Below are 14,196 nucleotides of genomic sequence, written 5' to 3'. Positions count from 1 at the left end.
CATTAATTCTTAAAATAACAATCCCCCCCCCTCCCCGCACTGTAGAATGATGAAACTTAGAAATTAAAAATCAGATAATGTTGTGTCCAATTAGAAAATTATAAGATGGCCTTGGCTTTTTTGTCACTGTTTTGGAGATTTTCTTTCACTTTCTTATGGTCACAGAGTGGCTTTGATGAGGTTGGTGTCCGGTGATGTTCCCACCTTTACAACAGAAAAATATCCAGGCCTGACTGTGACTGCCACGTCATCTCCTAGCAATGTCAAGGTCTAGCTATTCCTGTCAGCTGGGGGCAGCATTTCATACATTTCAAAGGCAGCTTTGTCCTTCTCACAGTAAGAGAAAGCTAGCTCCAGGTGAACTGGATACCCATATCAAGAATCTGACTATCTAATTGGAAGATATAAAAGACTGTGTACAGGATATTTAACTTACTAAAAGTCTCTCAGCCAATATATACAGAGACACTTTCCAATGAGACTGGAATAATGTATGTCTTTTGTCAAGACTCCCTCTTCCCTAGAAAACACTGATTGACTACCAAATAAATTTTCTATCTTTTCTTACTTTCTCACTAGACTATCCTCCTTTCCTGTGCATTTATTTTTTCCCTTAAATATTGAATGTTAGAGTAACATAATTTTTTTCATGAAAAATTCCATATTTGACCTGTGTTTGAGGACTCAGTTTCAAAGGCTGTGAGATTGTATTTTTCTTGCTTCTAACGTTTGATCCCTAGTAGATGAGGCTGGTGTAGAGGCTTATGCAGGATTCCTGGCAGGAATACTATTTATGATTACTCAAAAGAAAATGAAGTAAGTATAAATCTAACAATATGTCGATAAGATGTGAGTCCTAATAATTACAAAATGATAATAAGAGATGAGGCTTTCCTCGTAGCTCAGTAGTAAAGAATCTGCCTGCCAATTCAGGAGTCGCAGCTTCGATGCTTGGGTCAAGAAGATCCCTTGGAGAAGGAAGTGGAAACTCACTTTGCTATCCTTGCCTGGGAAATCCCATGGATAGAAGAGCCTGGTGGGCTGTAGTCCATGGGGTCACAAAGAGTCAGACATTACTGAGCAACTTAACAACAACAGCAATAAAAATATATAAGAAGACTTCAATAAAAAGATAGATCAAGTTCAAGGAATTTTGTCAATAGTCTCCAGTAGCATGATGTGGCTTGTGAAATATTTAACAGTTCTCTTGTACTTCAGGAGGCATGTGTCTTAATCATCTATTCATATATTTTATTTAAAGGAAAGTAACTTCTTTTGATTAGACAGGATGGGTTTCTTTAGAATGAACTGTAATAAGAAAAAAAAAATACATTTGAATATGTATTAGGTCAGATTTTTGAAATGTAAAAGAAATTTGTCACAGAAAGACTGTGACCTTTCCACTACAGTAAGGGTAAAAATTGAAAGCAAAGAAACTTAAGAATGGTCATGGAAGAACAGTTTTTAGAGTTATTGGAGGAATATAGATGTCTACAGGTTTCTAGCTGATGTCATCATTAGTTTTGCTTTTTCCTGTTTATTTTTAATATGAGAATGGGGAGGAAAATTAGTTGTTCAATGTATTAATGAGAGAGAAGGAGTTTACCCTGCGGAAAACAACATATTACTTCCCACTACTGTATTTTATTCATTTTAAGTAGGGTATTAAGAAGAGGTGGCAAGAATACACAGAAGAACTGTACAAAAAACATCTTCACGACCCAGATAATCACGATGGTGTGATCACTGACCTAGAGCCAGATATCCTGGAATGTGAAGTCAAGTGGGCCTTAGAAACCGTCACTACAAACAAAGCTATCGGAGGAGACAGAATTTCAGTTGAGCAATTTGAAATCCTAAAAGATGATGCTGTGAAAGTGCTTCACTCAATATGCAAGCAAATTTGGAAAACTCAGCAGTGGCCACAGGACTGGAAAAGATCAGTTTTCATTCCAATCCCAAAGAAAGGCAATGCCAAAGAATGCTCAAACTACTGCACAATTGCACTCATCTCACACGCTAGGAAAGTAATGCTCAAAATTCTCCAAGCCAGGCTTCAGCAATACATGAACTATGAACTTTCAGATGTTCAAGCTGGTTTTATTTTTTGTTGTTGTTGTTTGTTTGTTTGTTCGTTTTGTTTTTTTTATTTATTTTATTTTATTTTTAAACTTTACACAATTGTATTAGTTCTGCCAAACATCAAAATGAATCTGCCACAGGTATACATGCGAAAAGGCAGAGGAACCAGAGATCAAATTGCCAACATCCGCTGGATCATGGAAAAAGCAAGAGAGTTCCAGAAAAACATCTATTTCTGCTTTATTGACTATGCCAAAGCCTTTTACTGTGTGGGTCACAATAAACTGTGGAAAATTCTGAAAGAGATGGGAATACCAGACCACCTGACCTGCCTCTGGAGAAATCTGTATGCAGGTCAGGAAGCAAAAGTTAGAACTGGACATGGAACAACAGACTGGTTCCGAATAGGAAAAGGAGTTTGTCAAGGCTGTATATTGTCACCCTGTTTATTTAACTTATATGCAGAGTACATCATGAGAAACGCTGGACTGGAAGAAACACAAGCTGGAATCAAGATTGCTGGGAGAAATATCAATAACCTCAGATATGCAGATGACACCGCCCTTATGGCAGAAAGTGAAGAGGAACTAAAACGCCTCTTGATGAAAGTGCAAATGGAGAGTGCAAAAGTTGGCTTAAAGCTCAACATTCAGAAAACGAAGACCATGGCATCTGGTCCCATCACTTCATGGGAAATAGATGGAGAAACAGTGGAAACAGTGTCAGACTTAATTTTGGGGGGCTCCAAAATCACTGCAGATGGTGACTGCAGCCATGAAACTAAAAGACATGTACTCCTTGGAAGGAAAGTTATGACCAACCTAGATAGCATATTCAAAAGCAGAGACATTACTTTGCCAACAAAGGTCCATCTAGTCAAGGCTATGGTTTTTCCTGTGGCCATGTATGGATGTGAGAGTTGGACTGTGAAGAAGGCTGAGTGCCGAAGAATTGATGCTTTTGAACTGTGGTGTTGGAGAAGACTCTTGAGAGTCCCTTGGACTGCAAGGAGATCCAACCAGTCCATTCTGAAGGAGATCAGCCCTGGGATTTCTTTGGAAGGAATGAGGGTAAAGCTGAAACTCTAGTACTTTGGCCACCTCATGTGAAGAGTTGACTCATTGGAAAAGACTCTGATGCTGGAAGGGATTGGGGGCAGGAGGAGAAGGGGACAACAGAGGATGAGATGGCTGAATGGCATCACTGACTCGATGGACGTGAGTCTGAGTGAACTCCGGGAGCTGGTGATGGACAGGGAGGCCTGGCGTGCTGCGATTCATGGGGTCGAAAAGAGTTGGACACGACTGAGTGACTGAACTGAACTGAACTGAGGAGGAGTATTGACACCTCAAGCAGCTGTGGATGTCACATTGTCTTTTCTGCTTCTACAAGAAAAAGAAAAAAAACAAACTTGATTTGTTCTGGTAATTTGAAAACTTTGATCTAAAGTATTAGTTCCAAAATATTGTTTAAACATTGTTTTTGCGTCTTCCAAATTTGGCACAAATGGACTTTTGAACCAGCATCTCTAAGTGACCTGGAAGTCGATTTCAGAGATTAGCCACTTTGCCATTGGTCATGCTCGTGGCATTGTGCTCCTGAGACCCCATGACAATGTGAGATTTCTGTTTAAATGAGTAGCCATTCTGAATCTGGATGTATACTCTCTTATAATTTCATTGAACATCTTACTTGGGTTTGTAGTCTTGTCTATAAAATGAATGCTTTTTCATATAAGAAGCAGCTGATATTTTTATCAATTCAATTTAAAGGAGTCAAAAAATTGTTATTATACAGTGCATCTTGCCTTATGTCCTTTCTACTTGGAGTTGATTCCATTTTTTAATCCAGTACTAATGAAGCTGCTAGAATGTTTTCCTTGTAACAATTGAAACATCAGTTTTACATGTCTGATAGCTTGGTAGGCTGTCAACTTCATGACCACATGGTTATTTTTTCCAACATCCCTACACTGGTTCCTGTTCTCCTCACTCCATTTGTCATTTTATCTTCTGTGTTAATTGAAAAGAAACAATTCATTTTATCATTCTCTTGGTTTGGTTTCAATAACTTCTATTTTCTTACACAGTCAATGGCCATCTTGTCATATCATGACATGTGTGCTTTTTCTACCTATATTTCTAGTTTCTTGGGTTTTTTCCCATGGAGTTTTGTGAGGACTCTCCTGTGTAATTGCCAAGGGCTGAGTCAGATCATTTAGACATATATCTTACAAAGATACAAGGGGAATACCTTGTGGCTTCAGAGAATGTTTTCAGCTTCATTTAGGCTTTGCACTTAGCTTATTTTTATCTACCTCTTAAAGCCTGGATAAGAGCTTATTCCAGATTTCAGCATGCAATGCTAAAATTGTATCAGTCATTTCTGGGCAATCAGAAACAGAAATAGCACTTGTCACTGTGGACACTGGGCACCTTTCATGATTTGTTATCCCGTAGCCAAGGCGGACATCTGTGTTGGGTAACTTTTCAGGATAATTTGTTTCCAAGTCATCCACAGCTTCTACAGACTGAAAGAGAATTCACATGGCTCTTAATTCATGAGTAGTATTTCAGAGGGTAGAGATGATGCTTTTTGCTTTGTTCTTCTCAAAGATGAATTTAAAAAAAAAAAAAAGATGAATTCTCTAAGAATGTGGTATTGCTTCTGGATTTTCTTTTCTTTGAAACTTTGTGATGACTGTATTTCCATGAGAAGTAAAGACAAAACATTTCTGAAGTTGGGGTGGACAAGGGCAGACAGTAAAAATCGGAAAATCATTTTGAAATGTTTCATTTTCAGTTTACCAAAGAATCTATTAGATTGTTAAGAGTTACAGGAAATGAAAAAAGAAAAAGGGTTCTTTTTTAATTCCCTGTAACTCTTAACAATTTAATAGATTCATGTTGATGCATGGCCAAACCAATACAATATTGTAAAGTAATTAGCCTCCAATTAAAATAAATTTAAAAAAAGAAGAAAAAAAACTGTGACAGAGACCAAAAAAAAAAGAAAGAAATAACAAGGCTTCTTTATAGATACAAAAACAGCAAGCATTAAAAACCATCAACATTATTCCAAACAACCACAGTAAAATATCCCTCATCAGTTAATTTAGCCTTAAATGAAAATGAAATGTCAATCAGTCATGTCTGACTCTGCGATCTGATGGACTATAGCCTGCCAGGCTCCTCTGTTAATGGGATTTTCCAGACAAGAATACTGAAGTGGGTTGCCATTCCTTTCTCCAGGGAATCTTCCAAGGGATCAAACCAAGGTATTAGTTATTCCACTGGACTTTTGGTCAGCAGTTTCATGAAGTTGTTTCTTAACTAAAAAGAGTTCTGGAAATCTTGATCAACACACTGGAAAGATCTGAATATTGTCCAAGTAAGCACATTAGAAGCCTGTCCCCAAAAGTCTATTGTTTGGAGGGGGAGTTTGGGGACTTTGAGGTGTCTGGTTCTGTTCTTCCATGGGGCTCAAAGGTGCTACTTCTTCAATTCTGGCCTCTAGCTGGTTTCAGGCCCTTTGTATAAGCATCAGAATAAAACAGAACTGCCTGTAGATGGATAGATACATTTTTTTGCTCATTTTTCAACAGGTAAAATTGGAGTGGGGCTTCCCAGGTGGTACAGTGGTAAAGACTCTGCCTGCCAATGCAGGAGATGCGGGTTCTATCTCTGGGTTGGGAAGATCTCCTGGAGAAGGAAATGACAAGCTACTCCACTATTCTTGCCTGGGAAATCCTGTAAACAGAGGAGCCAGATGGGCTATAGTCCATGGGGTTGCAAAAGAGTCAGACACAACTTAGCGACTGAGCACACACAAAAAATTGGACTACGTGGAAGTTGAGTAGTTTGCCCAGGGTCACAGAAGCACTAAACAAAGAGTCAAGAATTCCCACCAGGAAACCTGGCTCCTATACTATTATCCCAAACAACTAACTGTAAGATGTACCACTACCACCTCCTACACACACACACACACACACACACACACACACAGAGGCTGGTGTTCTTGGCAAAGCCACTTATCTTCTGAGGAGCCCTCCCTGTCTTAATTGAAACCCTCCCTCTGGCATTTTGAGGTGCTGTTGTCAATGTGTCTGCCTCAAGTAAGCCCCGGGAGGCCCATAGTTGGAAGTTGTTCCAAATATGCCTGGAACAAATTTATCTCCAAGGCCAACCTCTGTGAACACTGAGGGGCTGAGACAAGATCCCTGCTAGCCATGAGGTCCCCTTTGTACACATGAGAAAAAGTGCTTCTTTGGTGGTGTACATGCTTTTTTTAAATGTGTCTCATCTGTCCCTTCAGGGCTGAGACAGAGCCACTCCAACCCATGGAGATATAGAATTTTTCTGAGTTTTCTTATAATAGATCATGCCTACCACAGTTTTCTTCTATTATGGGTGCAGGGCACTTTTTAAATCCAACATTGTTTTCTTAAAAATTACCTTGTCCACTTCCAAAATTCCAATTGGAGTACTTGGCTTAGAGACAGTGAGGTGTACAACTGACAGAAGATCAACCATGCAGATCAACCATGCAGCTTGAAGGATTTAATGATGCTGTGCATATAGGAGTGTCAACAAGTCTTTACTGTTTGGAGGTATAGCAGCTTTCCAGTACTTCCTGTAGAGAGGCCAATGTCTATCATGTTGGCCTTATTTTTGTGGTGAAAGGAGATTTCACAGAACTTTCAACAAGAAATACAACAGGTAAACCTCAGCTGAAAAGAGTGGAGAATCATGATGTTGTGATCACTGACCCAGAGCCAGACATCCTGGAATGTGAAGTCAAGTGGGCCTTAGAAAGCATCACTACGAACAAAGCTAGTGGAGGTGATAGAATTCCAGTTGAGCTATTCCAAATCCTGAAAGATGATGCTGTCAAAGTGCTGCACTCAATATGCCAGCAAATTTGGAAAACTTGGCAGTGGCCACAGGACTGGAAAAGGTCAGTTTTCATTCCAATCCCAAAGAAAGGCAAAGCCAAAGAATGCTCAAACTACCGCACAATTGCACTCATCTCACACGCTAGTAAAGTAATGCTCAAAATTCTCCAAGCCAGGCTTCAGCAATACGTGAACCGTGAACTTCCTGATGTTCAAGCTGGTTTTAGAAAAGGCAGAGGAACCAGAGATCAAATTGCCAACATCCGCTGGATCATGGAAAAAACAAGAGAGTTCCAGAAAAGCATCTATCTCTGCGTTATTGACTATGCCAAAGCCTTTGACTGTGTGGATCACAATAAACTGGAAAATTCTGAAAGAGATGGGAATACCAGACCACTTGATCTGCCTCTTGAGAAATTTGTATGCAGGTCAGGAAGCAACAGTTAGAACTGGACATGGGACAACAGACTGGTTCCAAATAGGAAAAGGAGTACATCAAGGCTATATATTGTCACCCTGCTTATTTGCCTTATATGCAGAGACATCATGAGAAACACACCTCCTCCAACCATCAGTCAGAAGGGAGGGTGAGGTTGATTCCATCCCACCAAGGGATACATCTGGCCAGAGAGAGGATCAGAAGGTAGGGGAGGTCACCCGTGACTCTGACAGGAGCAGTTTTGGTGAAGTGGTAGAGAAAAAGAAGAACACCATACACAAACAAAACCAGACATTCATGTGGGTTCAAGGAAGAGACTAGGAGGAACAAGTCAAGAGGGGATTATAGACAACTCTTTAGAAGATGTATTTTGTAAAAACGAGTACCAAGTTAGCTGAAAATTGTAATCATTACAGTTAAATTGTGGTTAAAAGTGTTTAACCCAAAGGAATCCTTAATTTAGTTCCAGACACTATTTTTTGTTAACTTATTTAGGAGTTAAATCAGATAGTTTGAAACCATTGACTGTTTTATTCTCACTAGAGAGCCAAGGTCCTAGGTAATGAGACAGGTGAGTTTGGATGGAATGGTTAATGACGGACCAGGAGCTGATGCGGGCATACAGGATCATTGAAAAGAGTGGGCCTGGGATTCAACCTTTGGCACTGAGTGGCACCTGCCCATTGGCAGCAGTAGTTCTAGTTCTAGGGGGGAGATACCACATGTTCTGAAATCAGACTGAGGAACTCAGGCTACACCAGGGCCCTACAGAAGGCACTGGGGATTGGAGCAGTGAGGAACCAGAGGAAATGAGAGCAAGACCAGCTGGCTACTCCTGAACCAAGATTCTGAACAGAAGGAGGTAGAGTCAGCACCAGTGGGTGACGGAGAAGATGTAGTTGCTGATATCCAGGATCAGATCCATGTGTGACGGAGGAGGCATTGTTCCTGAGCAGATGGAGCTGGAGTCCCTGAAGGACTGGCCCTTAACTGTCTTCTCTGGCTCTGCCAGCCCTGGGGCTTCATTTGCCAGACCCACCATTAGAAAACAAAGATGAAGATGAGGAGTGAGCTACAGCATGGAGCAAACACAGTTCTGTTCCCATGGACCCAGGACCCAGAACACACAGAACTGATGAAAAGGAGAATGGATGGAGTACATCTGTCTGCACCAGGTGTTCCTGCCTGGACTCAGAAGATTATCAGTTGTCCAGTGGGAAGATGTGGTATAGTAGGTCCTCCAAGCTAGGCAGAATGGCCTGCCTGGAAGTGACCACACTTAGAGTGGCCGTATCTACCTGCATTCCAAACCAGAACCAGCACCGTACTGAATACATCTTGGTTGAAATGTCCATCTCCATCCTCCCTATATATACAGCCTATGGACCATAGCCTGACAGGCTCCGCTGTCCAAGGGATTCTCCATGCAAGAATACTGGAGTGGGTTGCTGTACCCTCCTCCAGGGAATCTTCATGACCCAGGGATCAAACCAGAGTCTTTTTAAGTCTCTCATATGGCAGGCAGGTTCTTTATCACTTACGCCACCAAGGAAGCCTATATATATATATATCTATATATCTATCTATATATATATATATATCTATCTCAATCCTAAACTCCCAATCTATCTCCCTCCTCTCCCTCCACTCTTCCTGGTAATCATAAGTTTGTTCTCTAAGTTTGTATGTTTCTGTTTTGTAAATAAATTCATTTGTATCATTTTTTAGGTTCCACATACAAGAAATATCATATGATATTTGTCTTTCTTTGCCTGATTTACTTTACTTAATATGATAATCTCTAGTTCCAACCATGCTGCTACAAATAGCATTATTCATTCTTTTTAATGGCTGAGTCATACTCCACTGTATATATGTGCCATAGCTTCCTAATGCACTCATCTGCTGATGGACATTTAGGTTGCTTCCACGAACATGGACTTAAGACAAATAGAAATACCTACTACTCTACACCTCCAAAGGAAGGGATTCAAAATGACAAGTTTTTTTGTTAAACACCTCTTCTTTACATTGTTTTTTCTCTGTTTTCCCAACCATCATTTCCTGCTGTGTAGTCTTATGTTCCACCCTGGGCATATTTTCATCCCTTACTTCTAATCTACCATTTATAGTTTGTGAACTACTCAACTAATCAAACCCATCAGAATTGTGCAGAATGTAACTACGTAACTGATTTTGAACCAGGATCAGAATGGTACACACTTCTGAACAGTGCTTATTTTAAGAGCTTTATTCTGAGCACAACGTTTCAGCAGGTCTTTATAAAATTAATAAATTCTTTGATGGACTTAAGTATTATTCATATACTTGATTCTTAACTCTATTAATAAGGTTTTCCTCTCAGTTATATTAATTAGCATAGTGATTAATTTTTGAGTTGTACTCTGTCCCCCATGATGAAATGCAGATCTCCTAATGTGTGAAAGCAGAGTATGTCAGGAGATTTTCCCTGTGGAAGACTCAGCCAATGCAGTTCTATCATTTCTCTGCTACAAACAAAGCTGCAAAGTATATTACTGCATAGGTACTTATTCTGAGAATTTCTTTCCAGTAGAAAACTACAAGTTTATAGAATATGCACATTCTTCAACTTTATTAGATATTGACAAATTTTTCTTAAAAGAAATTGTAGCAATTTATATTTTCATTAGCCAATAATGGGAATTCTGGAAAATTATTTGTCATTGACATCTCAAATACTGGGCTTCTCTGGTAACTCAACAGTAAAGAATCTGCCTGCCAGCGCAGGAGAGGCAGAGTGGATCCCTGGGTCAGGAAGATATCCTGGAAAAGGAAATAACAACCCATTCCAGCATTCTTTCCTGGGAAACCCCAAGGACAGAATTTCCTGGTGGGCTACAGTCCATGGGGTCTCAAAAGTGTTGGACATGACTTAACAACTGAACAGCAACAACCTCAAAGATTGCCTCTCTATCTTTTTATTTCACTTATTTCTTATGGAATGCTTATTAAACGTTTTCTGGCATCTTCTCATTCTATCTTCCAAGTTTTTTAAATGTCTCACATTTTTTAAATCTCTTTATTATCCTCAGCTTTAAGTTCAGTTCAGTTCAGTCGCTCAGTCATGTCCGACTCTTTGGGACCACATGAATCACAGCATGCCAGGCCTCCCTGTCTATCACCAACTCCAAGAGTTCACTCAGACTCACATCCATTGAGTCAGTGATGCCATCCAGCCATCTCATCCTCTGTCGTCCCCTTCTCCTCCTGCCCCCAATCCCTCCCAGCATCAGAGTCTTTTCCAATGAGTCAACTCTTCGCATGAGGTGGCCAAAGTACTGGAGCTTCAGCTTCAGCTTCAGCATCAGTCCTTCCAATGAACACCCAGGAATAATCTCCTTTAGGATGGACTGGCTGGATCTCCTTGCAGTCCAACGAACTCTGAAGAGTCTTCTCCAACACCACAGTTCAAAAGCATCAATTCTTCGGTGCTCAGCCTTCTTCACAGTCCAACTCTCGCATCCATACATGACCACAGGAAAAACCATAGCCTTGACTAGATGGACCTTTGTTGACAAAGTAATGTCTCTGCTTTTGAAAACACTATCTAGGTTGGTCATAACTTTCCTTCCAAGGGGTACGTGTCTTTTAGTTTCATGGCTGCAGTCACCATCTGCAGTGATTTTGGAGCCCACCAAAATAAAGTCTGACACTGTTTAAACTGTTTCTCCATCTATTTCCCATGAAGTGATGGGACCGGATGCCATGATCTTCATCTTCTGAATGTTGAGCTTTAAGCCAACTTTTTCACTCTCCAATTTCACTTTCATCAAGAGGCTTTTTAGTTCCTCTTCACTTTCTGCCATAAGGGTGGTGTCATCTGAATATCTGAGGTTATTGATATTTCTCCCAGCAATCTCGATTCCAGCTTGTGTTTCTTCCAGTCCAGCGTTTCTCATGATGTACTCTGCATATAAGTTAAATAAGCAGGGTGACAATAAACAGCCTTGATGTACTCCTTTTCCTATTTGGAACCAGTCTGTTGTTCCATGTCCAGTTCTAATTCTTGCTTCCTGACCTGCATACAGATTTCTCAAGAGGCAGGTCAGGTGGTCTGGTATTCCCATCTCTTTCCGAATTTTCCACAGTTTATTGTGATCCACACAGTCAAAGGTTTTGGCATAGTCAATAAAGCAGAAATAGATGTTTTTCTGGAACTCTCTTGCTTTTTGCATGATCCAGCGGATGTTGGCAATTTGATCTCTGCTTCCTCTGCCTTTTCTAAAACCAGCTTGAACATCAGGAAGTTCACGGTTCACATATTGCTGAAGCCTGGCTTGGAGAATTTTGAGCATTACTTTCCAGCAAATTTGGAAAACTCAGCAGTAGCCACAGCTTTAAGTTACAGTACTTTAATTACCCCTTCAGTTTAATTAGCTATTTATTTGATTTATTAAAGAGTTAATAGAGTGTTCATTTCTAAAAGTTCCATTTAGTTATTTTAAAAATGTGAAGTCAAGGTGTCACAGCTGGAGTCTGGCCCAGGAATTAAGTCCTTGAATTCTCCTTGCAAAAAAAAAAAAAAAAGTTCTGCTTTTGTTTCCTTTATTTTGTAATATATTCTTTCAGGTCATTACTTACATAATATTGCATTCTTCTGATTTGAATTTTCCTGTTTGTTGCTTCATTTGACTCTCTTAAACAATATATATTTTTAAATTTTCTATTGTGAAATCACCTCCAACGTGGATTTTTCCACATTGCAGAAGTGCCACTCTGGAGGAGTTTTTTAAAAACTGAAATAAAATTGGAATGCAGTAATACCTCTACATACAGACGAGTTCTGTTCTGAGAGCATGTTCATAAGAACAATTTGTTCAGAAGTCAAAAAAAGTTAGCATAGGTACCCAACAAACATAAATGGCTATATGATGCTGCACTGTATGGGTGTATAGTATTTTTCAGACAAATAATACATAAAAAACAAACACAAAAATAAAGAAAATAATTTTAGTCTTACAGAACATTACCTTGAAAAGTTTAGTAGTACAGCACAACAGCTGGCATAGAGGGGCTGGCATCGAGTGAAAACAGGCAAGAAGAGTTACTGACTGGAGTGGGGAGAGGAGGTGGGAGATGGTAGAGCTGAAGGATCATCAGCAATAGGAGATGGAGGGCAAATTGCAGCTTCACGAACACCTGACATTCATGGCACAAGTTCTGGTTCCTTGCTGGATTCAATTCTCTGTTCCTTCTTAAAAAAAAAAAAAAAAAAAACAGTTTGGTGGTGTCTGGGTAGTAATTCTTTTCTTATCATAGATGATATGGTAGCACTTTATTTCATCCTGAATGGCTGCTACAAACTTCATGTCCCCTTCTACATTTGGGTCCATACTATTAAAAACTAACAGTGCCTCCTCAAATAAAGAAAAACCTCTTGCCATTTTCTGTGTCATGAATCTCTTAATTTCTTAAGTTACTTCTTCGTGTTGTTTCTCTTCATCCTTACTCCGGGCCTCCAATTCTATCAGGTCTTCAGTGCGTGTTCACATCTTTGAAAGTTCACAACTTAAAAGTTGGTATGCAGGGGAGTTACTGTAATGTAAAATCAGATCTTTTAAATCAAACAATTTAGTGGTATGAAGTATATCCACAATGTTATACAACCACCGTCTCTATTTCCCAAATGTTTTAATCACCTCAAGAAAAAAACCTCATACCCATTAAGAAGTTGCTTCCCATTCTCCACCAGGACATCTAGCCCCTGTCAAATCCCCATCTGACCTGTGTCTACTGCTTTGCCTATTCTGGATATTTCATACACATAGAATCATATGATGTGTGACCACATATGAGAAAAAGCAAATACCTGAATAAGGACTAAAACAAATCTAAGTGAGATTAAAATGTGTTTAATGAATTTACTTTTATCAGTAACCACATATTTTCTGTTAAAAGATTCTACAGATACAAAAACAGATACTTTAATTAAAACATGAGCAGAGAAGCTGAATAGACATTTTTCTAAAGAAGATATACAGATGGCCAACAGACACATGAAAAGACATTCTACATCACTAATCATCAGAGGAAAATTTCAAAAGCACCATGAAATACTGTCTCATAGTTGTTAGAATGGCCATTATAAAAACAAGAGACAAGTGTTAGCAAGAATGTGTAGAAAGGGGAGCCCTTGTGCACTGTTCATAAAAGTGTAAATTGGTACAACCACTGTGGAAAACAGTATGGAGTTTCCGCAAAAAAATATAAAATAAAACAATCATATGACCAAGTAAGTTCCTTGATGTCTTGTAGCTCTTTCCATGACAGCATTACAGTTTAACTTTAATGATGCATATTTTTTTCACTTTATGGAAGTATCACTTTTTATTTAGCAGCACTTCTATTGATGTAGATTATGTTTTTTGGAGTTTTAAATTTTATACAGTTAAATGCATAATGAATATGAATAAATCTTACAAATAAGTATATAAATTTTAGAAAGCTAAGTTGTTTAATGTTATGGCTTTATTTTTTAATATAAATTTATTTATTTTAATTGGAGGTTAATTACTTTAAGCAAAAATAAACAAATGGGACCTAATTAAAATTAAAAGCTTCTGCACAACAAAGGAAACTATAAGCAAGGTGAAAAGACAGCCTTCAGAACGGGAGAAAATAATAGCAAATGAAGCAACTGACAAACAACTAATCTCAAAAATATACAAGCAACTCCTGCAGATCAATTCCAGAAAAATAAACGACCCAATCAAAAAAAAGGGCCAAAGAACTAAAT

The 14,196-nt window shown here is 39.1% G+C and overlaps 1 protein-coding gene across 8 annotated transcripts in view; it reads right to left on the bottom strand.

Moving 5' to 3' along the window:
- Nucleotides 1-12,834: 12,834 nt before the first annotated feature.
- LOC102391695 (C-type lectin domain family 2 member D11) overlaps nucleotides 12,835-14,196 on the bottom strand; it is a 62,522-nt gene continuing 61,160 nt past the window's right edge. For all 8 annotated transcript variants that reach the window (XM_044941071.2, XM_025283190.3, XM_044941063.2 and 5 more), the window contains one exon: nucleotides 12,835-12,995. Coding sequence is in view for 1 of the 8 variants with exons in the window: in XM_044941070.2 (XP_044797005.2) it covers nucleotides 12,970-12,995 (26 nt within the window). In the remaining 7 variants the exon portion in view is untranslated. The remainder of the gene's footprint in view (nucleotides 12,996-14,196) is intronic.

This window comes from Bubalus bubalis, chromosome 4, assembly GCF_019923935.1.
Source record: "Bubalus bubalis isolate 160015118507 breed Murrah chromosome 4, NDDB_SH_1, whole genome shotgun sequence".
Lineage (NCBI taxonomy): Eukaryota > Metazoa > Chordata > Mammalia > Artiodactyla > Bovidae > Bubalus > Bubalus bubalis.
Note: the sequence above shows the minus strand (reverse complement) of the source record. Positions and strands in the feature narration are given on the sequence as shown.